We start from the raw sequence: 27,589 nt of genomic DNA, 5'->3' as shown, positions 1-27,589 counted from the left end.
CACTCATGCCGCTCTCATGATGTGTCCTGCCCTTCCCCATCCCTGCCTACCCCTCCATGCAGGGGACACACAAGGCATGCTCCCAGGGCCTCTGTCTGACCCACAAGGGTACCCCGCCTCTTCCTCACCAGCCTCCTCAGCGTCCCAGGGAAGCAGCCCACCACCTTGGGAGAGAGAAGGTTTTCTTGCACTCTATCTCCTTGGCTCCCCTCTTATTTGTAGAACCAGGTTCTAAGCTCCTTGAGGACCAGGACTTTGATGGGGACTTTCACACGCCTAATCCCCACCCAGGCACTCTGTTCACAGTCGCTGAACTGCAGTTGTTTCCTTATGTGCTAAGTCACTTCAGTCGTGACTGACTCTTTGTGACCCTACAGACAATAGCCCTCCAGGCTCCTCTGTCCATGGGATCTTGAGGTAAGGATATTGCAGTGGGTTGCCATGCCCTTCTCCAAGGGATCTTCCCAAACCAGGGATAGAGCCCACGTCTCTTACATCTACTGCATTGGCATGTGGGTTCTTTACCACTAACACCCCCTGGGAGCCCGGTTGGTGTTTCCTTGGGCACCTATCTCAGTTAGTTCAGTCGCTCAGTTGTGTCTGACTCTTTGTGACCCCATGAACTGCAGCACACCAGGCCTCCCTGTCCATCACCAACTTCCGAAGCCTACTCAAACTCATGTCCCTTGTGTTGGTGATGCCATCCAACCATCTCATCCTCTGTCGTCCCCTTCTCCTCCTGCCCCCAATTCCTCCCAGCATCAGGGTCTTTTCCAATGAATCAACTCGTCACATGAGGTGGGCAAAGTATTGGACTTTCAGCTTCAGCATCAGTCCTTCCAAAGAACACCCAGGACTGATCTCCTTTAGGATGGACTTGTTGGATCTCCTTTTAGTCCAAGGACTCTCAAGAGTCTTCTCCAATACCACAGTTCAAAAGCATCAATTCTTCGGTGCTCAGCTTTCTTCACAGTCCAACTTTCACAACCATACATGACCACTGGAAAAACCATAGCCCTGATAGACAGACCTTTGTTGGCAAAGTAAAGTCTCTGGTTTCAATATACTATCTAGGTTGGTTATAACTTTCCTTCCAAGGAGTAAGCGTCTTTTAATTTCATGGCTGCAGTCACCATCTGCAGTGATTTTGGAGCCCAAAAAAATAAAGTCTGACACTGTTTCCACTGTTTCCCCATCTATTTCCCATGAAGTGATGGGACCAGATGCCATGATATTCGTTTTCTGCATGTTGAGTTTTAAGCCAACTTTTTCACTCTCCACTTTCACTTTCATCAAGAGGCTTTTTAGTTCCTCTTCACTTTCTGCCATAAGGGTGGTGTCATCTGCATATCTGAGGTTATTGATATTTCTCCTGGCAATCTTGATTCCAGCTCGTGCTTCTTCCAGCCCAGAGTTTCTCATGATGTACTCTGCATATAAATTAAATAAGCAGGGTGACAATATACAGCCTTGACATACTCCTTTTCCTATTTGGAACCAGTCTGTTGTTCCATGTCCAGTTCTAACTGTTGCTTCCTGACCAGCATACAGGTTTCTCAAGAGGCAGGTCAGGTGGTCTGTTATTCCCATCTCTTTCAGAATTTTCTTTAAGATCTCTTTTCAGGATCAGATTATTGTGATCCACACAGTCAAAGGCTTTGGCATAGTCAATAAAGCAGAAATAGATGTTTTTCTGGAACTCTCTTACTTTTTCAATGATCCAGTGGATGTTGGCAATTTGATCTCTGGTTCCTCTGCCTTTTCTAAAACCAGCTTGAACATGAAGCCTGGCTTGGAGAATTTTGAGCATTACTTTACTAGCATGTGTGATGAGTGCAATTGTGTGGTAGTTTGAGCATTCTTTGGCATTGCCTTTCTTTGGGATTGGAATGCAATCTGACCTTTTCCAGTCCTATGGCCATTGCTGAGCTTTCCAGATTTCCTGGCATATTGAGCACAGCACTTTCACAGCATCATCTTTCAGGATTTGAAATAACTCAACTGGAATTCCATCAACTCCACTAGCTTTGATTGTAGTGATGCTTTCTAAGGCCCACTTGATTTCACATTCCAGGATGTCTGGCTCTAGGTGAGTGATCACACCATCGTGATTATCTGGGTCGTGAAGCTCTTTTTTGTACAGTTCTTCTGTGTATTCTTGCCACCTCTTCTTAATATCTTCTGCTTCTGTTAGGTCCATGCCATTTCTGTCCTTTATCAAGCCCATCTTTGCATGAAATGTTCCCTTGGTATCTCTAATTTTCTTTAGGCGATCTCTAGTCTTTCCCATTCTGTTGTTTTCCTCTATTTCTTTGCATTGATCGCTGAGGAAGGCTTTCTTATTTCTCCTTGCTATTCTTTGGAACTCTGCATTCAGATGCTTATATCTTTCTTTTTCTCCTTTGCTTTTTGCTTCTTTTCTTTTCACAGCTATTTGTAAGGCCTCCTCAGACAGCCATTTTGCTCTTTTGCATTTCTTTTCCATGGGGATGGTCTTGATCCCTGTCTCCAGTACAATGTCACGAAGCTCCGTCCATAGTTCAGCCTTAGGTAACTTCTTAAACTTTGAGCCTATGCCATTCAGGATATGTGTGTGAGTATCATCTTTGGTTCATAGGGACAGCATTGCAAAGACTATCTGATGCTCACTGGGGAGAAGATGATGTTGTCATTGGACTGATGGGCCAGTTTATGGAACAGGCTGAAGGTGAATTTAGAGAAGTGTGGGGCATTGTAAATATTAGGGCTCGATTGACATATGGTGCCAGGGACCCAAACACACAGACCTGCCAGCAGGAAGAGGCCCCATGTGAAAGAGAATGTCTTTGTCTTTCAGGACAGACAAGGGTACCTTGCCTGGGTCAGACCATACAATGAGTCCCTTGGCCACTGACTGGTGCCAGGTCAAAGTAACCAGAGTTCATTAAGCATCTGTGTGCTAAGCACTCTCCTACGTCAGCATCATTGAAAGACTCAGCACAATAGCAGAGGCTCTGGCACTAGTTGTGTGTTGTGTCCTACTCTGTGGCCCCGTGGACTTTAGCCCACCAGTTTCCCCTGTCCATGGGATTCTCCAGGCAAGAATACTGGAGTGGGTAGCCATTCCCTTCTCCAGGGGGTCTTTCTCACCCAGAGATCGAACCCCAATCTCCTAAGTGGCAGGCAGATTCTTTACAGTCGGAGCCACCAGGGAAACCCTTACCACATGCCAAGGTCCATTCTGAGTCCTTCATTGTCTCATCTCACCATGCTCTGGGAACATCCCTATGTTGCAGGTCACGAGACAACCCTGGGCTTACAGATGAGGAGACTGGGCTTCTAGAGGTTAAGTCACTTGTCCAAGGTTCCAGATGAGTAGCGGGATCAGAATCACACCTCCAGGTCGTCTGGGTCCACACACGCGATGACTCTGTTAACATCCACAATGACCCAAAGTGTAAGTGCTACAGCCCCTAGTTTTCAAAGAGGAAACTGGGGCTCAGGAAGTGGGTGATTACTCAGGAAGCAGGCCAAATCAGGCTCAGGGATGATGGGATCTGGAGCAGCCCTAGGAGGACTTCCACTGAACCCTGGTTTTTAATGGACAGGGAGGCTGCTTCTCAGAGTGGGAGGAATCTTGCCAAATGACGCACAGCCAGAACACAGAAGAGCGGTGAGGAATCCGTCTTCCCTGATCCCAGCCCAGATTCTCCCTGACTCCACACACTTCCTCCATCTCCCATTTTTCTTGCAACTCGTACAGCCCTCACTTTATAAGCCCCTAGAGCATGGAGCTGATGGTCCTCAGATTCTAAAATGTTCTAGGCCAGGAGAAGGCTGTTGAAATAGATCACATGAGAATCCTCAACCATGTGGCACTCAGAGACATTAATTTTGTCTCAAGTTTTGTTATCTTCATTTTACAGGATGTGAAAAGTGAAGTTCAGAGATGGTCATTAACATGCTCAGGGTTACACAGTTGGTCAAACAGAGCTGAGACAGACATATCTCTGTATTTCTGGTCTGGGGCTCTGTGTATAAGGGGCCGTTCATCTGATAACTGCCTCCTGAAGGGGGAGCTTGGCTGCTTCTAAGGGCTAGGGCCACAGGGAGTTAGGGGTCTCCAGCTCAGTACTAGTTATGAGTTGGAAAATTCTATGCTGTGAAGCACTGTCCTGTGCATTGTTGGGTGTTTAGCACCTGGATAAAACTAGATCCCAATAACTCCTCCCCAGCCCCAGGTATGACAATCAAAAATCATCTAGGCATTGCCCAGGGTCCCCTGGGGTCAGAGCACCCCTGGGGAGCCCCCCTGTGCAGGGAAGTAGGGCTTGGAGCATGAAACCCACTTGGGAGGTCTTCTTCATCCTGGTTGAAGAGACTTTTCTCATTTCAGAATGGGCTTGAGCCAAGTGATTCCCAACTGAATTTGCACACTGGGGCCAAAATGTTTAATGGACTCAGTTAGTTTGGGGTGTTCATTCTTCTTCAGTTCAGTTCAGTTCAGTCGCTCAGTCGTGTCCAACTCTTTGCAACCCCATGAACTGCAGCACGCCAGGCCTCTGTCCATCACCAACTCCCGGAGTCCACCCAAACCCATGTCCATTGAGTTGGTGGTGCCATCCAACCATCTCATCCTCTGTCATCCCCTTCTCCTCCCGCCTTCAATCTTTTCCAGCATCAGAGTCTTTTCAAATGAGTCAGCTCTTCGCATCAGGTGGCCAAAGTATTGGAGTTTCAGCTTCAGCATCAGTCCTTCCAAGGACTGATCTCCTTTAGGATGGACTGGTTGGATCTCCTTGCAGTCCAAGGGACTCTCAAGAGTCTTCTCCAACACCACAGTTCAAAAGCATCAATTCTTCAGTGCTCAGCTTTCTTTATAGTCCAACTCTCACATCCATACATGACCACTGGAAAAACCATAGCCTTGACTAGGCTGACCTTTGTTGACAAAGTAATGTCTCTGCTTTTCAATACGCTGTCTAGGTTGGTCATAACTTTCCTTCCAAGGAGTAAGCGTCTTTTAATTTCATGGCTGCAATCACCACTGGGGGACTTGTCAAGAGATCCCAGGTTCTGTTGCAACAGGTTTGAGAGACTATACAAAAATCTCTTTATCTGTCACCTTAGGCACTCAGATGCCTCTGTGGTCCTTGGGCTTCCAGGAGCCTGATGACCACGACCTTTAAGACTTACTGACAACAGCCCCTGAGTGTCAAGGCTGTTCAAACTAAACAGTCACATGCAACCCCAGCCCCCAGAGAGAAGTCTTTCCTGAGCTTCCTGGGGGTAGGGGGTGGTGGGTTTTGCAAACTAAAGCTTTTAGGATCAACCAGGGGCAAGCAGATAGAAGACAGGCCCTTGAACCCAGATAAGAAAGGGGAGGAGGTGACAGAAAAGCTAGCAGGGTTATCTGAGGAGTTAATGAATACACCTCCACCTTTCAGAGGCATTCCAAGAGCGAGATCAAGGCCAGGGTCCACGGAGCAGGAGGTGGGGGCCCGGGAGCAGAGGGGGAGACCTTGGGCTGTCCTCTGAAAAATCTGGGGGACAGGCTATCAAGGGGCAAAGGGGATGAAAGGGCATCTCCTTTCTCCAGTGAGCTAGCTGGGTTAAAGGGGAGCATGAAATCTACAAGGCGAGGTCCAGAACTCTGGCTCTGGCTGGAGTTTAAAAGAACAAGGTAAGAAAGAAGAGTCTTCTTAAAAAATAAAACACAAAGAAAAGGAAAATAATGTTATCTATCTCAGAACACAAATGAAAACGAACAAACAAAAAAAGAAGAAAGGAAAATTTCCTGAGACAGAGAAGCATTTTGGAGAACTTGGCTTGGGAATGGGGGCCCCTCCAAGGGGCCTTGTGCCCGCCTTCTGCAGGGGAGACACGCAGGTGAAGACCACTGAGGCTACGGGGTTCTGTCCAAGCCTGGGGCATGCAGGAGAAGAACTGTAACTCTGAAATAGTCCTTCCCATCAACCTGGTTATTGCAGGGGCCTCCTGTGTGCTGGGACCCTTTTTTATTTTTCATTTAAATATTCAGCTATATTTTCATCAAGTTCTTTGTGGCTACAATTTTTGCCTTTAACTATTTTATTACATTTACTTCCTCTACCTTGACTTTATTGAGATATAAATGACTTACAATATTACAGAAGTTTAAAGTGTACAATGATATTTGGAATTAACATATACACACTTATTGTTGCTCTCATTCAGTCACTGTTGTGTTTGAGACCCCATGTACAGAAGCCTGCCAGGCTCTTCTGTCCATGGTATTTCCCAGGCAAGAATACTGGAGTGGGTTGCCATTTCCTTCTAGGGGATCTTCCCGACCCAGGGATTGAACCTGCGTCTCCTGCTTGGCAGGCAGATTCTTTACCAGTGAGCCGCCTGGGAGGCCCAATGTATACACACCTCTATATATAAGAAACTGAGTTCCCTGGCGGCTCAGTGGTAAAGAATCCGTGTACCAATGCAGGAAACAAGACACAGGTGGCATGGGTTCGACCCTAGGTCAGGAAGTTCATTTGGGGAAGGAAAGGACAACCCATTCCAGTATCCTTGCCTGGAGAATCCCATGGACAGAGGAGCCTGGTGGGCTACAGTCCTGGTGTCACAAAGAGTCAGAAACAACCAAATCGACCTAACACAGCACACATATATAAAATAGATAATCAACAAAAACCTACAGTATAGCACAGAGGACTCAGCTCAACATTCTGTAATAACCTACACAGGAAAAGACGCTAGAAAACCATGAAAATCCACCCTCTCCACCGACTGTGCTGGGAAGAACTGCAAAGCCTCGACTGCCTGCCTTCAAATGCTGACCCTGGCAAATCGAAGTCAAACCTGTCAGTGCCTCAGTTTCCTTCTCTGTCAAGTTGGCCCAGCTTCACTCACTGTGTCAGCTCAGGACGGGCTGATGGAGAGCTACTCACACAGGAAATGGAAATTCTCCCTTCCTCCGGGAGGTTTGCTGAGCTGGACTCACTCCATAGACTGTCTCATGCTGGCACACACCCTTGCCTACTAATAGGGCAGTCTCACTGACTTTGTAAAGAATATTTATTTATGTTTAATTGATTGATGATTGCTTTACAACATTGGTTTGATTTCTGTCATACATCAACATGAATTACCCACAGGTGCTTGCTCCTTGAAAGAAAAACTATGACCGACCTAGACAGCGTATTAAAAAGCAGACACATTGCCAACAAAGGTCCGTCTAGTCAAAGCTATGGTTTTTCCAGTAGTCATGTATGGATGTGAGAGTTGGACTATAAAAAAAGCTGAGCGCGGAAGAACTGATGCTTTTGAACTGTGGTGTTGGAGGAGACTCCTGAGAGTAACTTGGACTGCAAAGAGATCAAACCAGTCAATCCGAAAGGAAATCAGTGCTGAATATTCACTGGCAAGACTGATGCTAAAGCTAAAACTCCAGTCTTTGGCCACCTGTTGTGAAGAACTGACTCATTGGGAAAGACCTTGATGTTGGGAAAGATTGAAGGCAGGAGGAGAAGTGGATGGCAAAGGATGAGATGGTTAGATGGCATCACCGACTCGAAGGACATGAGTTTGAGCAAACTCTGGGAGTTGGTGATGGACAGGGAAGCCTGGCATGCTGCAGTCCATGGGGTCACAAAGAGTCGGACACAACTGAGTGACTGAACTGAACTGAACCATAGGTGTACACATGTTCCCTCTCTCTTAAATCTCCCTCCCACCTCCTGCCCATTCCCACCCCTCTAGGTTATTACAGAGCCCCAGTGTGACTTTTGTTGTTTGAACTGGATCCCCAATCCTGCTCCCCATCCCTGAGATTAGGGGTTGGTTTCCCATGGCCACAACCCCCATCCTTAGGTGACCTAGAGGGTTTTCCAATTGTCACCTTATTTATATAACAAAAAACACCTTTCTGGCGCTCATCAGTTAGGAAAATCCAAGGGTTTTAGGATCTCTGTGCCAGAACTGGCATGAAGATGAAATATACATATCTATTTGTATTAATCATAATGTCACAACCTCATTCATCACCCATTATCCACAGCCATAGACCAGCATGTTTTGAAGGTGAGGTCTGGGTCTCCTCCTATCCCAGGGAGCACAGATATCCAGAAAAGGCCTGCTTTTTCTTACAGAGCTCATGCCCACCCCATGGGCTTGTGGAGAGGATCAGGAGATCTCCTGGAATGGAAATCAACATGTAATCAGTATTCTCCATTTCTAGACTAGCACACATGTGTGAGAAGCCAGACACATCCTTTTCATCTTCATTTTATGAATGAGGCTCAGATGACCCCACCAGTGGAGGCAGATCTAGCACTTAACCTTAAAGGCTCATGTATTTATGATGAAAATCTAATGGGTTTACTTTCTTTTCCCCTGCCACTGATGGGGAGGTGTCAATGTCCCTTCCACGTTGGCTCTGTCTGAGCCCATGCTTGTGTCTTTCCCTCCCATCCGTCTCAGGGCAGAGCTGAGTCCCTGCCTGGGGGTGCAGAGCAGTCTTGAACCCCCAGCAGCTGTGTTTCAGCTGGTGCTAGGGCAGTGGGCTGGACCCCACGTAGACCGGCAGGTTGGAATTCTTCCTAAGGTCTGAGATGCACTGGGGAATAGACGGCATTAGGGGATTCCCAGCTGAAGTGGGAGGGACCTGCCTTCAAGCCTGTGCTGGGCAGGTCTTCCAACATGCTGGATCGAATTTCCCCTCTATACCTTGGGGACAAGGAGTCCCAGCTGTGTCCTTCAAGGACCAATTCTGAGGGTCAGACTAGGTGGTGATTACATCTAAAAACTCTAAAGAATAGGCAACGCTGAGGCGTACGACTATCCTGCTTGGCTTGTGGCACACTCTTGTCCCCGCTGTGACAAGGTTGCCCTGACCTTTGGCCCTGTGGGGGTGCCCCTTCCCCTGCCCCCAGGGAGTGGACCCTGTTGGTTCCCATATGCACCAGTGAAATCTGCTCTGGGGTTTTAAGCTAGTTTGAACTGGGTCTCTGTCAACCAGAGTCCAGACTTATGTAATGACGGGCCACTTTTTTGTGAAATGATTGTATCTTAGGTGAATTCCCTGGACTCTCAGGAACTCCAAGTAGCCTATACTCTCCCAGAACGTCAGTGTTGGGAAGCATGCCACATTGCTTGCTCAAAGCTGTGAGCTCTTTAACCTTGGGTGGGAAGAATTCCAGCAGATCCTGGTGTTCTTTTCCTTGTAGAGGCATTCTACATGAGTGCTGTGGGCCCTAGAACCCCTAATGGTTTGAGGAGGAATTTAGTGCAACATTCAGAAAACTAAGATAATGGCATCCAGTCCCATCACTTCATGGCAAATAGATGGGGAAACAGTGGACACAGTGGCTGACTTTATTTTTCTGGGCTCCAAAATTACTGCAGATGGTGATTGCAGCCATGAAATTAAAAGACACTTGCTCCTTGGAAGGAAAGTTGTGACCAACCTAGACAGCATATTAAAAAGCAGAGACATTACTTTGTCAACAAAGGTCCGCCTAGTCAAGGCTATGGTTTTTCCAGTGGTCATGTATGGATGTGAGAGTTGGACTATAAAGAAAGCTGAGCACTGAAGAATTGATGCTTTTGAACTGTGGTTTTGGAGAAGACTCTTGAGAGTCCCTTGGACTGCAAGGAGATCCAACCAGTCCATCCTAAAGGAGATCAGTCCTGGGTGTTCATTGGGGGGACTGATGCTGAAGCTGAAACTCCAATACTTTGGCCACCTGATGCGAAGACCTGACTCATTTGAAAAGACTCTGATGCTGGGAAAGATTGAGGGCAGGAGGAGAAGGGGATGACAGAGGATGAGATGGTTGCATGGCATCACTGACATGATGGACATGAGTTTTAGTGAGATAGTGAAGGACAGGGAAGCCTGATGTACTGCAGTCCATGGGGTTGCAGAGTCAGGCATGACTGAGTGACTGAACAGATCCATCTAGTATGATGTGGTGGGGTTTGGAAGAATAAGGAGAGCCTCTAAATCCTACTTTGTCACTTGCCATGACCTTGAAAGAGATGACGAGCCTCTCTGAGCCTCAGTTTCTTCATCTGCACAAAGGGCCACACAGAAGAGCAGAGCAACTCCACTCTCAACATCACAGGGCTGCCATGAGGATTCAACAAGAAAATGTGTGCACGGCTCCTCCCAGGGAGCCAGGCTTAGAGAAGGAGCTCAGAGAGTCAGCAAACCTTGTCCCTTACACCAGCGCCCTCCTCTGTTGTCCTTTAAAAAGCTGTTTTAGTACTCTGATGTGAACCTCAAGCACCTCAAAATATGTTTTGAGGAGGATATTGAGAGAGGTTTGATGACTGCTAAAATCACACAGTCGGGAAGTGGCAGAGTCTGGACTTGATCCAAGTTCTTTAGACCCTCAGGTTTGGCCTCATTCTGGGTGCTGGGTGATAGTCATGTCATTAATTGAATTTGTGGAAGTTGGAAGTCTCTAGGCAGAGAAAACTCAAGAGATGTGAGGCTTATTTGGGAAATGGTCTGATCTTCATCCATTATGTTCAGTTCTGTGAAATTGCACAAATGTGGCCCTTTTGACTTGAATGGTATACATTTGATGTGACTCAAGCCTTTTCTTTAGTTGTGCGCTCATCCCAATGAGAAGCTAGATGGTGATCACTGGATTTGTGTAGGATGGGGCTGTACTTCTCCGGGACAAGTATATTCCCATGAGAGTCTGGGGAGCTGGCTCCTTCAGGCTGGGGTCCAGCAGGCCTTCTGACTGCAGCAGCCCCCCTGCAGGGCCTTGGGGGGTGGAAAGGAGCCATGTGGCCCTCAGTGAAAGGGTCTGCTCCTGAGACATCCTTTAACTGTGGCCTGGGAGCTGTGGTTTCCAGCCAGAGACCACAGGAACTGCTCCGGGGCAGGAACACAGGAGCAAGACAAGTGGAAATACGGCCCCTGACACAGCTTAGCTAAGGGAGGGCAGGGGCAGGGGGACTGGGGGTTGATGATCTGCTCTATTTCCCCTCCTGTGACTTCGGAATCATTGTCAGGACTTTCCAGAGCCATCCAGGGCACCTTGGCCACGTGATTAGGGAATACAAGAGGGTGTAGGGTAAGTGATCTTGTGGGGGGGAGGCTGACATCCTGGGGAAGTTTGAACAAGTGATATATACCGGGACCTTCTCTTCACGGGGGAGATGAGACTTGCCTCTAGGAATGGCATGTTTGAGGGTCCTGGGGCAGAGATGGAGTGACAAGGACAGAAATATGTGTTCCCAGTCCAGCCTCATGGGAAAGGGCCCCTGCAAACACCAACCAGAGCCTTTGGCAGGAGAGACCTGTGAGCGGTCAGTGTCCAAGCCTGGCTCAGGTGATGATGTGGGACAAGGAGAGGACCCGATTCCTATCTCTGCTGCTGGAGATGCTGCAGCCCAGTGTCCCCGTGTGAGCTGAAGGCTCTGGAAGCAGTGGCAGCCTGCAGCTGAGGGGCTCTAAGTGGGGGCCACAGTGAGACCAGTGGGAATGGGGCTGAGCAGGAGGACCCGTTGGACACTGGACGGAGGTAGGGGCCATGGGCTGGATTCCCAGCCTGTGGGGTTTCCCCTTGGGGACCCCAGAGGAGACTGGAAAGCCTGGAGCTTTTCCGTAGTGACTGGGGGAGAGGCAGGAAGCTGTGGGATTCAGTTGACCTTTCAGCCTGGCCGAGCGCAGGGTTGGGCAGTGTAAATGCTAAGGCATCTTAATGCAGTGGACACATGAAGGAGGGCCATGGCCCAGATTCCGCACACATCCTGGGGATGCAAAGAAAGACTCAGATGCAAGAGGACGAAGGGTTGACACGCCACACGCAAGCTCGGGCTAGGTCAGTCATCCTTTAATGCCATGGAGGGAGTGGGGGGACCTGGCCTGGGAGGGGAAGGCTGAACCCCGAGAGGCAGTTAGGCTTGGGTGGGATTCACCACCTTTCCCACGAAGAGGGGAGACTTGGTGTTTCTATCGTAGAGGATGCAGAGGAAGGGTCTGTTGAACTCGACGTCTGGGGGAAGGGACATGGGGATGGCTTCCAGAAACATGGACCCGGCAGCTTCTGTCCCTTTCTCATCGATGGTCAGCGCAGCCTTGTGGAGCGCCTGGAAGCGGGGAGAGCAACGAGGTCATGTGTGAGTGGAGACAGCCCCCACCCAGGCCTGGGAGCCAGGCGGGGAGGAGTGCCTTGCCCTGGGTGGGGCACCCTCTGGCCTCTCTCCTTGCCTCCTGTCCTTCCCCATCGCTGTCTACCCGGCCCTGCAGTGGACACACAAGGGATGCTCGCAAGGCCTCTGTCTGATCCACGAGGGTACCCCAGCCTCTTCCTCCCCAGCCTTCCTGGGAAACAACCCATCGCCTCAGGGGAGAGAAGATTTTCCTGCTCTCTGTCTCCTTGGCTCCCCTCTCATTTGTGGAACCAGATACTAAGCTCCTTGGGGAGCAGGACTTTGAGGGCTGCCTCCATGTGCCTTGTCCCCACCCAAGTACTCCATTCACAAACTGTCACTGAACCATAGTTGTTTTCTTGGGCACCTGTAATTCCCCTGAATAAACGGCATCTTTGGTTGAAATCACTCAGACTCAGTGATTCGCCAGTAGTTCCCGGAGTATCAGATGCAGGGGCCAAAAGGTCTTGGCAATCCCCGAGCCTAAGTCTCTGTCTGTAAGTAGGGGGTTATAGGGACCCAAAAAAGGGAAGTCCCCGGCCAAGGATGAGACAGAGAGTAAGTGACACAACCTCGTGCCAAGCACGTGAGGCCACCTCCTCCCCTCTGTCAGCTGACCACACTGCCGTCGTGGTGGAGCGATGGCATTCCTCAGGGGCCTTGGTCTGCAGGCATGCCTGCGTCCCTCTGCCCTTTCCTCAGCCTCGCCCCAGGGCTGTGGCCCTGCAAGCATGCTGACCTACAGACGCCAGGGACACACTCACCTTGGACACCTTCAGAGGCTGTTCCTTGGTGACCCCTGAGAGGTCAGCCGCATTGCTGAAGACCTCGGTGATGCCCACATCGCCCAGGACAGTTTTCAGATCATACGTTTCAGAAATGGACAGTTTGGGCAAATGTAAATTGGCAGAACTGTCATGAAAAAAAAAAAGTCACAGAGTTTAAAATGTTTCCTTTTCTGGTTGTTCTTTCCAGTTGGCGCCCTCTCCCCCTGCTCTCACACTTCGGTTTATTCCACTTTTAGTTCCTCTACGCCCAGGGTCAGAGGATATTAGAATCAGAGCCATCCTCTTGTCCTGCAGAGCCTCTCAAGGGCCACCTCCTCTGAGAAGGCCTCCGGAGGATCTGGGGTGTCCCCTGGAAGGATTGTACTCACTACTTCCCTGTAGAGTTTTTTCGCACCCCCTAGACTGGGACTCCCCCCAGGGCCAGGATTCCAGGGGACTGTGGGGTGTGGTGGCAGGTCCTGAGTGACATCTGTTGAGGGCGTGAGGAGTACTTTTCTGTATTTTCATCTTTGTTTTATGTTATACATGATAAAATTGCTCATCCGGGCCTGGGCATATTTACAAACACAGAGACAGGTACTGATATGGAGTGCATGATGGAGACCTGGTCGAACCACACTCATCTAATGACAGAGGAATCAGAACCAGCCTCAAAGAGGTGCTGGAGTTTCCTGCTCTGGGCGTTGGCTTTTTCAGCCTCTCCAAGCATTATCCTCCCCTCCCCCGCCCCCATCCTGCCGTGAACTTTTTAGCCTGTAATCCACACTCTATCCTGTAATCTACATTCAACTGCCACCTTTGCCGGGAAGTCCATCCTCTTCTTTCTGGGTTTGCCAACAACATGTATTTGACATTGCTCTCCCTGTGCACCAGGAACGGGCAGTGTCCAGGCTAGGGAGGAAGTCCTCAAGGACAGGACTTTCACTCCTCACCCCTGGGCACCAGCCCTCCCATGGAGTCTGTCTGGTACCACGTGCATGCATTCTGGCCTCTGTTGGAAGCAGACACACAGCGGTCATGGCTGTGGTCGGTGGGTCTATCCCCCCACCCTCTGACTGGACCAGATGTGGCAGCTCCCGGGTCGGTCTGTTTGGGAGATCACCTTGCATATTTCTTTTCCAGGAACTTGGCGAGGAGTTCGTTGTTGAGCTTGTCCTCCAGCTGCTGCAGTTTCCCCAGGTCGGGCAGGATGAAGCAGGCGGTGACGTTGCCCACGTAGTCCAACAGCAGCACCCAGCTGGCGAGCTTGTCGCAGTAGTGGAGGTCAAACATGCCCAGGCGGTTCATCATGGGCACCTTCACGGTGGTTTGCTCGTCCACATGGAAGTCCCTCTCTGTGGTGTGCTTCACCTCGAAGGGCTTCTCCCATTTTCCTGGAGAGAAGAGACAGCGGACATCAACCAAGGGTGGGAGAAGGTTTAGTAACAGTGGGGGAATAAAGGAGCCCTGAGCCTCCTGGTGAGGTACTTCTCTCTGAGCCTCAGGTTTGCGTGTGTGCTTGTGTCCGACGCTTTGAGACCCCATGGACTGTAGCCCACCAGGCTCCTCTGTCCATGGGATTTCCCAGGCAAGAATACTAGAGGGGTTTGCCATTTCCTACTTCAAAGGAGCTTCCTGACCCAGGGCTCAAACCCACATCTCCTGTGCTTCTGCATTGGCAGGTGGATTCTTTACCCCTGAGCCACCTGGGAAGCCCCAAACCTCAGTTTTACCATCTGCAAAATGGGTCTAAAGTGAACCAGCAGTCTACAGGAAAGACTTTGGGGGAGAATAATGCAAGGCTGATATAGGATCCAGAATTTCCATTTCGTGGAGTCTCATGTGGTAGAGGAAGAGTTTAAATCCTGGTCTTCCTGACTCCAAAGGTGTCACTACTTTCTCTGCGTTGCACTTGTCAGAAGCGTGGTTCGGGATTTGTTTTTCTGACTCTATTTTGGGAGGCACTGCATATCATACACCTCTCCCAGGTAGGAATTTACAATGCATGTTAGGACATTTAGGGCTCTGAAAAGTCCTGCAGAGATGAAGGTACTTTGTTTAATCCATAATTCCCTAACCCTATTTGATCACAGGAAGTTTTAGTGGTCATGTGTGGAAAATTGAATAACACATGCAGAGATGCACAGCTATATCCCGTTCTGTGCTGCCAGGAAAGTTAAGAACTGAGTGTCTGAGAATATTTTGTGGGTGTTTCTGTGTGAAAAAGCTCAAACTGGTTATGCAACCTTACCTTTAAAGGAAATGTAATTCACCAGAGCAAAAACTGTGTTTGGGTCAAGAACCTTTACCAAATCCACAATTTTTCCATGGCTTCCCTTCTCTACATAATCGTTGATCTTCTTCTTGGCCTCCTCAGCATCCCTGAAGTTGATGGAGAAGGCTTCGGAGTGATACAGATTCTTGACATCCTCCAAAAACGTATCCACTAGCTTTGCACTCTCATTGATGAACAAACCATTGCCAGTGGTCAGTTGCAGCTGGTGGTTTGGCTGGTTCAGAGTGTGGAGAAGATGCTGAAAGCCTTTGTGGATCTCAGCCTCTGTGAGCTCAGTGAGGTTGAAACCCAGGCCTGTCAGGATCTCAGTGTGAGTATTGCCCTTGGCTCCCAGGGACAGCATCGCAAAGGCTGAAGCGATGCTCACAGGGGAGAAGAAGATGTTGCTGGTGTTGGACTGATGGGCCAAATGGTGGTATATGCTGAAAGCAAAGTTGGCCAGGTTGGGGGCAATCTTGTGGCAGGCTGCTTCCTGGTGGGATGTATCATCTGTCTCTTGGACAGCGTGTCCTTGGAGAACTCCAGCCAGGGAGATGGGGGCCAGGCAGCACAGGGCTGCCAGCAGCAGAAGGCCCCGCGTGATGGAGAGTGCCATTATCCTGCAAGAGAGAGAAGGGTACCATGCCTGGGTCAGACCATACAGTGAGTCCCTTGGCCACTGACTGATGCCAGGTCAAAGCAACCAGTTTATCGAGGATCTATATGACTAACATTCTTCTATGTCAGCATCACTGAAAGACTCAGAACAATGGCAGGGACTTGATGGCGCTTATTGCATGTCAAATTCCATCCTAAGCTCTTTACTGTCTTATCTCACCATGTTCTGGTAACAGTCCGCTGACCTAGGTCGTGCAACACCCCTGGGCTTACAGATGAGACCAGGCTCCTAGAGGTTAAGTCACTTGTCCAAGGTTTCAGGACAGACAAGTAGCAGAATCAGAATCATACTCCCAGGTCATCTGGGTCTGGAGTCCACGCTCTTGATGGCCCCACTAATATCCACAATGACCCCAAGGTGTAAGTGCCGCTGCCCTTATTTTGGGAAGAGGAAACTGAGGGACAGGAAGTGGATAATGACCCAGGAGGTGGGCGGAATTGGACTCAGGGATGATTGGATCTGGAACAGCCCTAGGAGGACTTCTACTGAAATCTGTTACCTAATGGACAGAGAGGTGACAGCCCAGAGTGGGAGGAATCTTGCTTCAATGACATGCAGAAGAGCTGTGAGGAAACCCAGCTGGGGCGGGAGGCAGTACCCCAACACTCACAGTGAACCTCAGCCCCTGGTGGATGTTCCTGAGCTGGAGGGCTGTCCTCACAGTGAGTCTGTGGCCTCAGTCACAGGACTGTGCTGACGGTCAGCTTAGCCACCCACCCTGCTTGCCTCTGTCCTAGCTCTGCTCAGCATGCTTGTGGGTGCTGAAGGTCCTGGATCCTCCAGCCAAGTGGAATTTGTCTTTGTGTGGGTGGGGGGGTCGGGGTGGGGTGGGTAAGAGTTGGAAAAGCATCTTTTCCTTTTCAGACAGACCTGGCTTCTAATCTAGGTCTCTGTCACCACCAGCTGTGTGACCTTGGATGAGTTGCTTAGTCTCTCTGGTCCTCACTTTGTCACAGGTAGAAAGTCAGATTTGGGGGATCTTTGAAAGTAAGATCTTCACTAAGTCTAGACTCCACACCTTACGTTGAAAGCACCTGAGAGAGAAGGTGGCCTTGAAGGAGAGCCTGGTAGATGGGCAAGCAGAAGCCCTCAGAGGATGACGAGAGGAAGATGAGCTCCATGGCTGGTTGGGGGAGACAACAGGGAATGGCAAGGCCTGTGGGTGGCCCAGCAAGGTCAGGCTCCATCTAGTGATCATCAAAGTCAGTGTCTCCTGTAGCAACGCAGGACCAGCTCTGCCCCACAGAGCTCCCTCCACTCCACACAGACCCCTGCCTTGGGCCACCAGGCTGAAGTCTCCTAAGCACCACCTGCTCTCTTCCCAGATAAAGGAACTGAGGTCCAAGCAGAGGAGAGGGTGTGCCTGCAGCCACAGAGCTGGCTATTGATATTAGTCACATAACTAAAACCATCATTTTAATAAAATACAAAGACAAAGGAGCTCTTGAACTTGGCATATGGAAAAAGTTGGAAACAAGGAATGCTGGGTTTTACTTACCCCCTTGGACTTAAAGTTTCTTTCCAATAAACAAGATGAAATCCAAAACTGGTTTCTTTCCATTACCTTTTTTTTTTTTTCTGGACTTCAGGCCTCTAAATAACCCAAATAGAGGAGACCACAGATTATGTAAGACCTGTTTATATTTTTCGTAAACTAGCCAGTGGTTTTAGAGCTGAAGATGATGCTGAGATTAATTCTGTATATTTCCATCACCCTTGCACTTCTTGCTACCTCCCCACCGGATTTTGGTGTGGTCCTTCATGGTTGATGGAAATTCCCCATCTTGGTGATGAGGGATTTGAACTCTGCATGGTGGGGACGCTACATATGCCAATTGGCCTCAGAGCCAGAGGCTGTGGCTTCTCGTCCACACAGGGCCACCTCTGTCCACTTGGCCTTAGGTAAGCATTTACTTGTTTTGGGGCCTCACTCTGCCCGGCTGTATAGACTGAGGTTAAGGGGGACCTAAATGAGGTCCCTGTGTACCAATGCTGGAGTTTTAATTAGAGGAGTATCTGAGTTTGGTGGAACAAGATGGACTGAAACTTCCCATGGGGTTACAGGGTGAGGTGCCCTCCTGCCAAGAGGGATGTTGCCCTTAAGAAGGTAACAAGGCTGGCATGCAGCTGAGGGGAAGAGGGGCTACAGCTGGGTTGAGCACCTCCCTGCCCCCACCCCATCCTTTTGCCTGGGGGTTACATCACCTCCTCTGGCTTCCTCGTCTTACAGTAAATGGTCTGAGGCCAGGATGGGGTCAGAGCCTTGCCAAGGCCACGCAGTGAGTCAGGGATAAAGCTGGCTGGAGCAGGGCCTGGTTTCCCCACCTCTCGAACTATAGACGGGACAGTGTGTCTCCAGGTCAATTCAGTGAGTGTCAGAATTAGGTCCCGAACACTCTGATGTCAGTCTTGAGACTCTGTTGGCTTCCTTTTGCCTCCCAGTCTGTTCCTTAGAATTTCGGGGGCCCAAGACCTCTCTCTCCTCTCCCTTCTATCAAAGGAAGTGCCTTCCCCCTAATCCTCAAATCCTAGTGCTGGGGAGCTGACCAGAGATGAGAGAGGAAACGGTGAAGTGCCCAGAGGTGCAGGGACCAAACTTCAAATCAGCAGAATGAAGATGTCACAATGACGCTTCCGGAGTCTGGGGTAGGTGGGGGACAGTGACTGAGCTGTCCCTTTGCCTAATCTCATGCCATTTCTTTCCCCCAGGACATAAAACAGTGACCAAGAGCGACCCAGTGGGGTCCAGGGAAGTGACTATGACCTAAGGTCACAACCTATTGACACCTGGGTAAAGCCCAGGGTGACTCAGCCCTGCCACTTACAGGTAAGTGGCCTTGGGCAAGTGATTGCACTTCTTCGAGCCTCGCCATCCTGTAAGTGGAGAAAAGAATCTCTTGCAAGGCAGATGTGAAGAATGGATAAGGTGATGACTGGGTGGGCATCTAGCAGGTGTGGAAGCCCTACCTGTGCACAGGGAGGGTTCAAGCTAGAGAGCTGGCAGATTTCTTCCAGGCCAGTAAGCCACACTGCTCAGGACCAGAGAGGGGAACCCTGCTCTGCAGAGAATGGCCTCTGAGTTTAGAAAATGTTCAGTTCAATTCTCCAGGTCTTTATTCATTGACTATTAGCTGCCAGACCCTATTCTTAGCAAATGTCAGCATGAGCATCCTCCTCCTCTTTTCACTTCATGAATAGCAGGCATCCATGCACTATCTCATCTTCCCTCAGAGCTTACCCTGAGAGGTGGGAGTTATTATTAGCCCCATTTTATAGATGGAGACAGCAAGGAGATCGAATGAGTCCATCCTAAAGGAAATCAGTCCTGAGTATTCATTGGAAGGACTGACGCTGAAGCTGAAGTTCCAATACTTTGGTCCCCTGATGCGAAGAACTGACTCACTGGGAAAGACCCTGATGCTGAAAGATTGAGGCTAGGAGGAGACAAGGGTGACAGAGGAGGAAATGGTTGTATGGCATCACCAACTCAATGGACATGAGTTTGAGGAAGGTCCAGGAGATGGTGAAAGACAGGGAAGCCTGGGGTGCTGCAGCCTACGGAATCACAAAGAGTGGGACATGCCTGAGCCACTGAACAACAACATAGATGAAGAAATCGAGGGCTGTGGAAATTAAATAAATTACTGAAAATCACAGAACTGAACTGGCAGCTTACACAACTAATTTTTTGTGTGTGCAGCATGTGGGATCTTAGTTCCCTGACCAGGAATCAAACCTGTGCTTCCTGCAGTGGAAGTGGGGAGTCTTAATCAGTGAATCACCAGGGAAGTCTCTACAGAACCGAACTTAATCCTGGGTGTTTTGATTCCTGAATTTGGCATTTAGCCCTTCTCTGTATACAAAGCCGAAGGCAGAGGCCTCAGAACAGAAAACCTCAGAGGTGGCCTGGCTGAACAAAGAGAGGCAGCGTCACTTTGTGGCTAAGATTAGAGGCTATGAGGCCAGAACACCCACGCTCAATTTGCTATCAGTTCTGTGACCTTGGACTAGTTACTCAACCTCTCTGAACCTCAGTTTCCCAGTGATGATATGGGTGTACTTCCCCTAAAAGACCATTATGCAAAAGAAATAGGTGCAAAGTGCCAAGAAATGCCTGGCACACTGTCAGTTCTCAGGAGGCATCAGTTGTTATGGACACTGTGGCTCTTTCAGGATCCTCTAAAAGAGTCTGGTTGCCTTGGCCTGGGTCATTTTTGTACTCCATCTCCAAACACCAGTGATGGAAAAATCATATCCTTCCTAAAGTCCAGAGATCAAAGCTAGTGGGAGTGGGGTAGGGGCAGGAGGGCCAAGATTATCTATGCTTTGCCCAAAAGTGCAGAGAGGATGAGCAACTGTCCAAGGTCACCCAGCATCAAAGGTGACTCAAAGCCAGACCAGGCTTCCCATTCCCCAGCTGGTGCCTGAGACCCGAAGGGACGATTGTGCTGTGGGCATGAGGGCAGAAGCGGGGATTCTGGAGGGGATTCAGCCTAAGCTTGAATCCTAGATGGTGTAACTGGGGGCAAGGGATGAACCTCCCTGTCCCAGAAGTCTTCATCTGTCAAATGGGAACACCACGGTAACTACCTCAGAGGATTGTCATGAGGCTTAAATAGAGGCTGCCTGTGCAGAGTGGGGGCTCAGGAATACAGCTCAAAGCCCACCCCCAAGGACAGTGCCCTCCTCAGCTCCCCATCTTCCGTGGCACACAAGGATGGCCAGGGGCCCGCTGTGCACAGGGGTGCCCACTTTGGTAACTCCAGGCTGAGACCTGGTGCGGTTCTGTTCTGGGCACTGCTGCAGAAAATGGAGGCATGATGAACAGCTGAAACTCAGAGCTTCTGGTCCGACCTGGCTTCCCTACCAGGTTGCTCTGTGAACCTGGGCTACTCACCGTCCCTCCCTGAGTCTTATCATTCTCATCTGTAGAAGCGAGAAAAGATATACACCCGAGCAAATGCAGAGGCGGCGAGACCTACAGAAGACCACCAATGGGAAAGATACAGGAGCTGTGCCAGCAGAAACATACATACTCCCTCCTAGGTTGCTGGATGCCAAAGCCAGCCCCCACCCCCTCACTTCCATTTCCGCTCGCAGAGGGCCACTTTAGTCAGCGGGAGGAATTGGGGAGGCCCTGGACAGGCTTGGGGAGCAGGAAAGGACCCCGAGGGCTGCTGTTACTATGACAACAGGTGGCCCGGCTCCAGCCTGCTCCATCCTCCTTGCATCCCCAAGGCTTGCCCGGGGAGTGCAGGGTCCCGGAGGCCTCTGGCCAGTGGAAGGCATACTTACGATTCACTGTCCTAGGTCAGGGCTGGTGACTGAGGCCGAGGAGACAGAGCCCTGTCCTTCCCCGTATTTAAGCACTGGACCCAGAGGGGCGAAGGGGGAGGCTGCTGGTAAACATTAACCAAGGTCACCCCAGTTATCAGAGGAACAAATAAGGACTAAGTCCATTGGCTGGACACTGAACTGCCTGCTCACGTCGACCATCGGTGCTCCTTCTGGGCGGCACGTGCCCCTGTGCGCCGTATCCCTGAGAGAGTCTTTGTGCCCAGCTCATAATCCGCAGCATCCTGCATCCACGCTGGGGTGGCACTGATGCTGACATTCGGGGGGACCGCATGCCTTTTGCTGGCCTTCAATCCACTGGGGAGCTCTCATTGCTGCTTAATCGGTAGCAAGAGCTACCATTTATGGAGCCACCTCGAAAGGCCCACTGCTGGGACTTCCCTGGTAGTCCAGTGGTTAAGAATTTGCCTGCCAGTGCAGGGGACATGGGTTCGATCCCTGGTCAGGGGAGATTCCATATGCTGTGGGGCAACTAACCCCATACAGCAACTGCTGGAGCCTGTGCCCTAGAGCCTGTGGCCCATAACCAGAGAAGCCACTGCAATGGGAAGGCCGTGCACAGCAACTAGAATAGCCCCCTTGCCAGAACTAGAGGAAGCAGCAACAAAGATCCAGCGCAGCCCAAAACAAATAAACAAACAAAAAGGCCCACTGCTGAAGATGCAAGGGGAAGAGCTCAGCTGGCAGATAGAGAAACTGGCCATCTACCTAAAGTCACCAGGCAGACACAAAACCTCTCTCGCCTTCCCTGGAAAGAAAATGGGTCCTGACTGCACTTGACACAGCTACCTAAGACTGATACGGGTGGCGTGGGCACAGGCCCGGGGTCAGAGAGTAAATCTACAAAGAGTTGTGTGGCCTCAGGCAAGCTGGTCCATCTCTCTGAAACACGGGGTAGCTTCATGTGCATCCTAAGGCCTTGGAGGTCCCACTTCCAGCTCATTGTCAGGGATATGGAAATCACTTACGTAAAGCACCGGGCATACACTAGGCTCTTGATTTTGACCTGCACAGCTCTCTGCTCACACCTGCTCACCAAGCTTCTCCAGGTAGGAGGAGGTGCAATTCCTGGCCAGCCTCAGGCCTGTTTCTGTGTCCGCTGGACCTGGCTTCCGGCCAGCTAACTCGACCCACAGGCTGCCTGAATTTTCCTGGGACCTGTGGCCCCGTCCAGGAGCTACGGCAGGCTTTTGGGGGCACTGGTGGTGGCCAGGGTGGTAGTGTGGGATTGAGGCCAGTAGGGCCCTACTGGGGCGGTGCACGTAGTGTGATGCCAGCCGCCTTGGGCTTTTCAGTGGGTTAGAGTCCATTTAGAAGCCTAAGGCAGTTGGCATCACGCTGTGTGCACCGCCCTACACTCCCTTGGCACACCATGTACACTCTGTATTTGTTGAGCCAGTGGACAAGTGTGTCTTTGTCCACCCCTCATCCCCTGGCCCCAGCTATGGGACTGTGCCTGGCGAATAGCCTGTAGGTTCCTCTAGCACACAGGTTTAGACCAGGGAACCCAGCATCCCCACTCACTGGCTGTGACATCTCAGGGGAGTTGTTTAACTGCTTCATGCCTCAGTTTCCTCATCTGTAAAATGGGGATGTGACAGTTCGTACCTTGCTGGGCTGCTGCGAGGATTAAATGCAGCAGTTTCAGAGCTCAGAGCCCAGCATCGGGGGCACATGCTGAGCCCTGTGCCCGTGGATCTCCCTGGTGTGATTCTAGGTGGGTGGTCTAAGGATGAGGGGAGTGTTCCAGGAGCTTCCCTCCAGGCTTCCCTTACTGAGTCCTCTCAGTGTCCCTGTGAGGGGAGTGTGTACCACCCCCTATATAGGAGCAGAAACGAGCTCAGGGAGGAAGTACTCTCCGGTCCCATCTCTCCGGACTCTCCGATTCTACAAGCTGGCTTCAGAACACTGACTCTTCCCCTGAGCTGGCTGAAGGGGTTTCTTACCCAGGGCTCTGCACCCACCCATAGCTTGAAGACCCAGGGTGTGATGAAACAAGGTCTGCCCTCCGTACCTCCTGGACATTTGTTCCCCTCCCCATGCCTCAGTTTCCCCATCTGTGAAATGGCCTCCCCCCACGCCTGGCTGCCCCTCTCAGCTCTCGCACTGAGTGGGCATCGGCAAGTGTCCAGGCTGTTGCCACGCTTAGTGCCTCTCAGCCTGGTGGTCTGGGGCAGGTGGGAAGGTGCCCCCCCATCCCCCTTACCTTCAATGCCAGGTTCTTGCGGCAGAAGGAGCTCCTCCTCCCCTGGGGCTCCTGGAGGCCGTGTATGCCCTGAGCGCGGTGCCCAGGCTCTGCCAGCGCAGGAGGAAGGAGCTTCTGGGTGGTTCAGGCAGCAGGTCTGGGAGGGGTGGGACCCTGGTCAGAAAGCTGCCAGGAGCCAGGCAGATGCCAGAAAGCCCTTCCCAGCCCAGGCGGTAGTCCTGTGTGCCACCTGTTGCCCTGCTGTGTCTGGCTGTGTGACCCAGGATGAATCACCCAGTGCCTTTGAGCTTCTGTAAGCGGGCTGGTTGCACCTGGCAGAGCAGATTAAAGGGGATGACAGGTGTCTCCTTTGGGGCCAGAGCTGGGCATCAACGTCTTGGCAGGTTTCCAGGGCCACCTGTGGAGGGAGGCGGCCTGAGCCACCTCTGAAATGCACAAGAGGAGCCCCGCAGAGACTGAGATGGGCTGTGTTTATGGGGGAGGGTGTGTCATAGACGCTGGCTGCAGGAAGAAGGGATGTAAGACATCGGGGGGACTGGGGCACTTGGAGGAGGATTGAAGAAAGGGCGTGAGGCAGGGCCTGGGAGAAAGTGAGGGGCTCTGGGTTGGGACCTGTTCCTTTTGAGTCCAGGGCTCCATGCTCAGCCCTTCCTCATCTCCCCATCCTCCCACTGCCCACTTCTCTAGTATTTCACGCTGCAGAGAGCTCCTCTGAATGTGCATCCTGGGAAGGAGGGGTGGGATGATCCAGGAAAATGGGCAAGCACAGAATGTCCAGGGTGGGTCCACCCAGGGGCCATTCTTGAGTCACAAATCAGACGCCAAGCTGGGGAAAGTTCTGTCCACTTGGTTACTTCTGGAACTGTTGATTGTTGTATCCAGACTGATTCTCTGGGAGTGAGTGTATCCTAGAAAGATGCTGTGGGCTGGCTGTGAATCGGCGGTGTCTGGGGAGACCCTGTCCCCCCATAATCCTGCCTAGATATGGGAGAGGGATGGAAAGAAAGATGACAGTGAAGTGCGCAGTCTGCAGCAGGAAGGGAGTGAGGGGAGGAGTATAGATCAAGTAGATGAAGGACCAGAGACCTTGCTTGGTCCAGAGAGTGATGGAGCACTTCAGGGATGCTACATCTGTTGGCAGAGTTTCCCAGAGAGTGTGGGACCTAGCCTACACTGACTGCCCCAGGCACACACACAGACACATCAATGTACCCCCGATACTCACTATGGGAGCCCCTTCAAGGCACCAGCTCCCTTCTTCAGGGGGCACTGTGGCTCAGTGGCTCAGGCATGGGCTGGGGGGCTGAGCACCTGGATTTAAGCCTTTACTCCACCACTCTGTGATGAGATCTTAGCTGATTAAGCTCTCTGCACCCCCATTTCCTCTTCTGTGAGTTAGGGAATAAGAATGAGCACTTCTACCAGGACTGTGAACAGCCAGTGTGATGACACACAGGACCGAGGGCAGTCTCAGGCACAGATGGGCCCTAAGTCAGTGCCAAACACATTTTATCTTTGATATTCTGAGCCCGGAAAACCCTTCAGATGAATCCCAGGATCTGAGCAGGAGAAAGATTTGGAGGGAGGGGCTAGCGCATTTGCCCAGGGACACCTCTTCAGATTCAAGCTTCTGCCTAAAGGCCACCAATCCCCTTCCTGGGGGCTGGGCTCATTTGCTTCCTTAGGTCAGAGGGCCATGGGCAATTACATCTTTCTGAGCACCTGTGAGGGGCAGAAGGCCAAGTTGAGTGAGGGGTGGGTGGTTGGAGCCAGGGGAACCTGGACTTAGAGGAGGAACTCATTTCAGCTCTCTGAGCCTCAGTTTGCTCCTCTGTTAAATGGGCATACTTAGACTCTCTCTTGTTCATATGATTGTCATGAGGCTTAAATGTAGGGAAGCTGGTGGGGTGTTTGACAGGCCTGCTCTATTAGCATGCCTGGCACCATGTCCGTCTTCTCATAGCTCATTTACATTAGTAGGGTTAGTTGTGTGGTCCAGGTTTTTGATTCCAGGAGATGCACCGAGTTTGCATCATCAGGATGAGTTCACTTCATCCTGGCATCTTGCAACTTTACCAGCTTGCAACACCCTTGGGGACCTTCTTTCCTTCTGTGCCCAACGTCCATGGCTACTTCCTGTGCGTATGGTTCAATTCTTGCTTTTTTCTGGAACTATCTGACTTATTCACAGCTTTTCATTTCACTCTCCATCCTTACCTGGAGAAAAAGAAGGCAACTCTTTGCATTGTAAGTGAAAATACAGTTACTATTAATACAAAGAATAGAACACCCAGCTGTTGCTCCATCCCTTACTTGTTAAAATGAATAAAAGGAATGTTTTTATTGTCACTATTTTTTACACACTTTATTTTAACTTTATCCCTTTGAATGTTTGGCCTTTGTGGACTTCCGCCTTTTATGAGGCTCAACCCCTGTCCTATTTAATAAGTATTTCCTTGTGGATGTGCACATTTCGGGAATAAGGAATCCCTTTCATTTATCTCTCTTCTCCTTTCCGCAACCCTGGCAGACATCTTGGAAACACACGTTTGTTTTCTGGCAGTGACACCATTTCCCAGGCCCATCTTCTTTCTCTTCTTCCCCAAGACTTGGTATCAGCAGCCCTCTCTGGGCGAGGAAGAGAGAAGGGGTTGGCAAAGGTCCCCCTGGGCACCACAGGGAAGGCCAGATGTGCAGGGGGCTGAGAAGGACTTTGGGACTTGTTTTTCAGAAGTATAAGCCCTGCGTGGGTGTCTCAGATAACAGAGAGCAATAGGGCTCTCCCAGCTTGCCCAACACAGACCTTGGGTTGCAGTGGTTCGATTTACCTTGTTGCCATCTATCCTGTTGACTTTAGACATTTCTGTTTGCTTGAGTCTCTTGCTGCCTTCATTTTACAACGCAACCTCCCAAACCAGCTCCAGTGTGTGATCTTTCAACACTTGCCACTTGCATCACATCACAGCCAATCCTTTGTGAGCACATACTACCCCCAGGTTCTGTGTCCGTCCTGTGCATCGGGTACCAGTGATGTCCTCTTAGTACAGATGAGGAAACCGAGGCACAGCTACCACAAAGCTGACGGTGCAGCCCCTCTGCCTCCCTCCCTCCTCTCCTATTCCTCCCTTCTTCCCTCTACTTACAATCAGCTGCTGTGGTCCTCTTCCTTCATTTCCTCACCGATTCATACACTTGTTCATTTATTCATTCATTCACTACATATTACGATCACCTTTTAGCTCAGAGTTGGCAAAGGTGAAAAGATGTTGTCTCAACTGCTCAGAAACTCACAGCCCAGTGGGAACCCAAACCTCAAGGACCGCCAAGGCCCTTTAAGTCATCCCATTGAGGGAGAGATGGAGTGGGGATGTGTTTAGGAGATAAGCAGGACGCAGGAGCAACACTGGACGCAGAGCTGACATCGGGTGTACATACCAGGAGGCACTGGGGCAGACCCCAGGGTTCCCTGGAAACCCTTTTGGAGTCATATGTCCTGACTTTCTGTTCAGTTCTCTTTCTGTCAACCCTCTCATCCCCCTGTGGAGAGTCTTTCCCTTTCCCCATGAAAAGAAGGAGCAAAGAGTCCAAAGACAGACCCACCTCCTGCTGGCAGGGCCCTGCAGACAGGGGCATTTCACAGCCTGTCTCATTTTTCCCTCTCTTTCTACCCCATCTCCACTCTGTGGCTCAGGCCCCCATCACCTCACCCATACGTCTCCTCCTCGCATGTCCTAGTCAGGTAGCTGAGACCCCTCCCCAGAGGCTTTCTTTCCCCAGAAGTCCTCTCCAGTAGGGGCAGTTTATTCTCGCACACACCTGCCACATGAGAAGTCCAATTCTCCTGGCCCCACCCCTGCCTCCAAACCTCTCTCCCCCTAACAATCATGTAGCCACCTCTCCGGACAGTCCTGCCTTCTCCCAGCTTCATCGCTGACACCCGCAGGCCCAGGGACCACACCCCACATCCTAGGGGAAGGGCATCTGGGCCCAGCCTGGGCTCTTCTGCTGATCACCGTCCTTGTGGATGGCTGTCTGAGCCTCCGGCCCCTCGCTTCCTGTCCTTCTCTACTCCTGCAACCTCTTTAGCTTCTCTCCACCCACATATGACCTGCTTTGTTCGATGTCAGGTTGGAGGCCTCTTCGGTCAGCTCTTCATCTGCAGC

The 27,589-nt window shown here is 50.7% G+C and overlaps 1 protein-coding gene across 2 annotated transcripts; it reads right to left on the bottom strand.

The window, feature by feature from the left end:
* Positions 1 to 11,804: 11,804 nt before the first annotated feature.
* Positions 11,805 to 23,547, bottom strand: SERPINA1 (serpin family A member 1). Of its 2 annotated transcripts, none has more exons than XM_044932854.2 (5): positions 23,427 to 23,547; positions 15,163 to 15,806; positions 14,035 to 14,305; positions 12,909 to 13,056; positions 11,805 to 12,081 (listed from the first exon to the last, which is right to left on the bottom strand). In XM_044932854.2, the coding sequence occupies exons 2-5, from the start codon at positions 15,800 to 15,802 to the stop codon at positions 11,890 to 11,892; spliced, it is 1,251 nt and encodes a 416-aa protein (XP_044788789.1). In that variant the 5' UTR covers positions 15,803 to 15,806; positions 23,427 to 23,547; the 3' UTR covers positions 11,805 to 11,889. The 2 variants fall into 2 exon arrangements, with proteins under 2 accessions (XP_044788789.1, XP_006049591.1); XM_006049529.4 differs by lacking the exon at positions 23,427 to 23,547 and adding an exon at positions 21,161 to 21,306.
* Positions 23,548 to 27,589: the final 4,042 nt, after the last annotated feature.

The sequence above is a fragment of the Bubalus bubalis genome, chromosome 20 (assembly GCF_019923935.1).
Source record: "Bubalus bubalis isolate 160015118507 breed Murrah chromosome 20, NDDB_SH_1, whole genome shotgun sequence".
Classification (NCBI taxonomy): domain Eukaryota; kingdom Metazoa; phylum Chordata; class Mammalia; order Artiodactyla; family Bovidae; genus Bubalus; species Bubalus bubalis.
The sequence above is the reverse complement of the archived record's forward strand: the minus strand, read 5'-3'. Positions and strand labels throughout refer to the sequence as shown.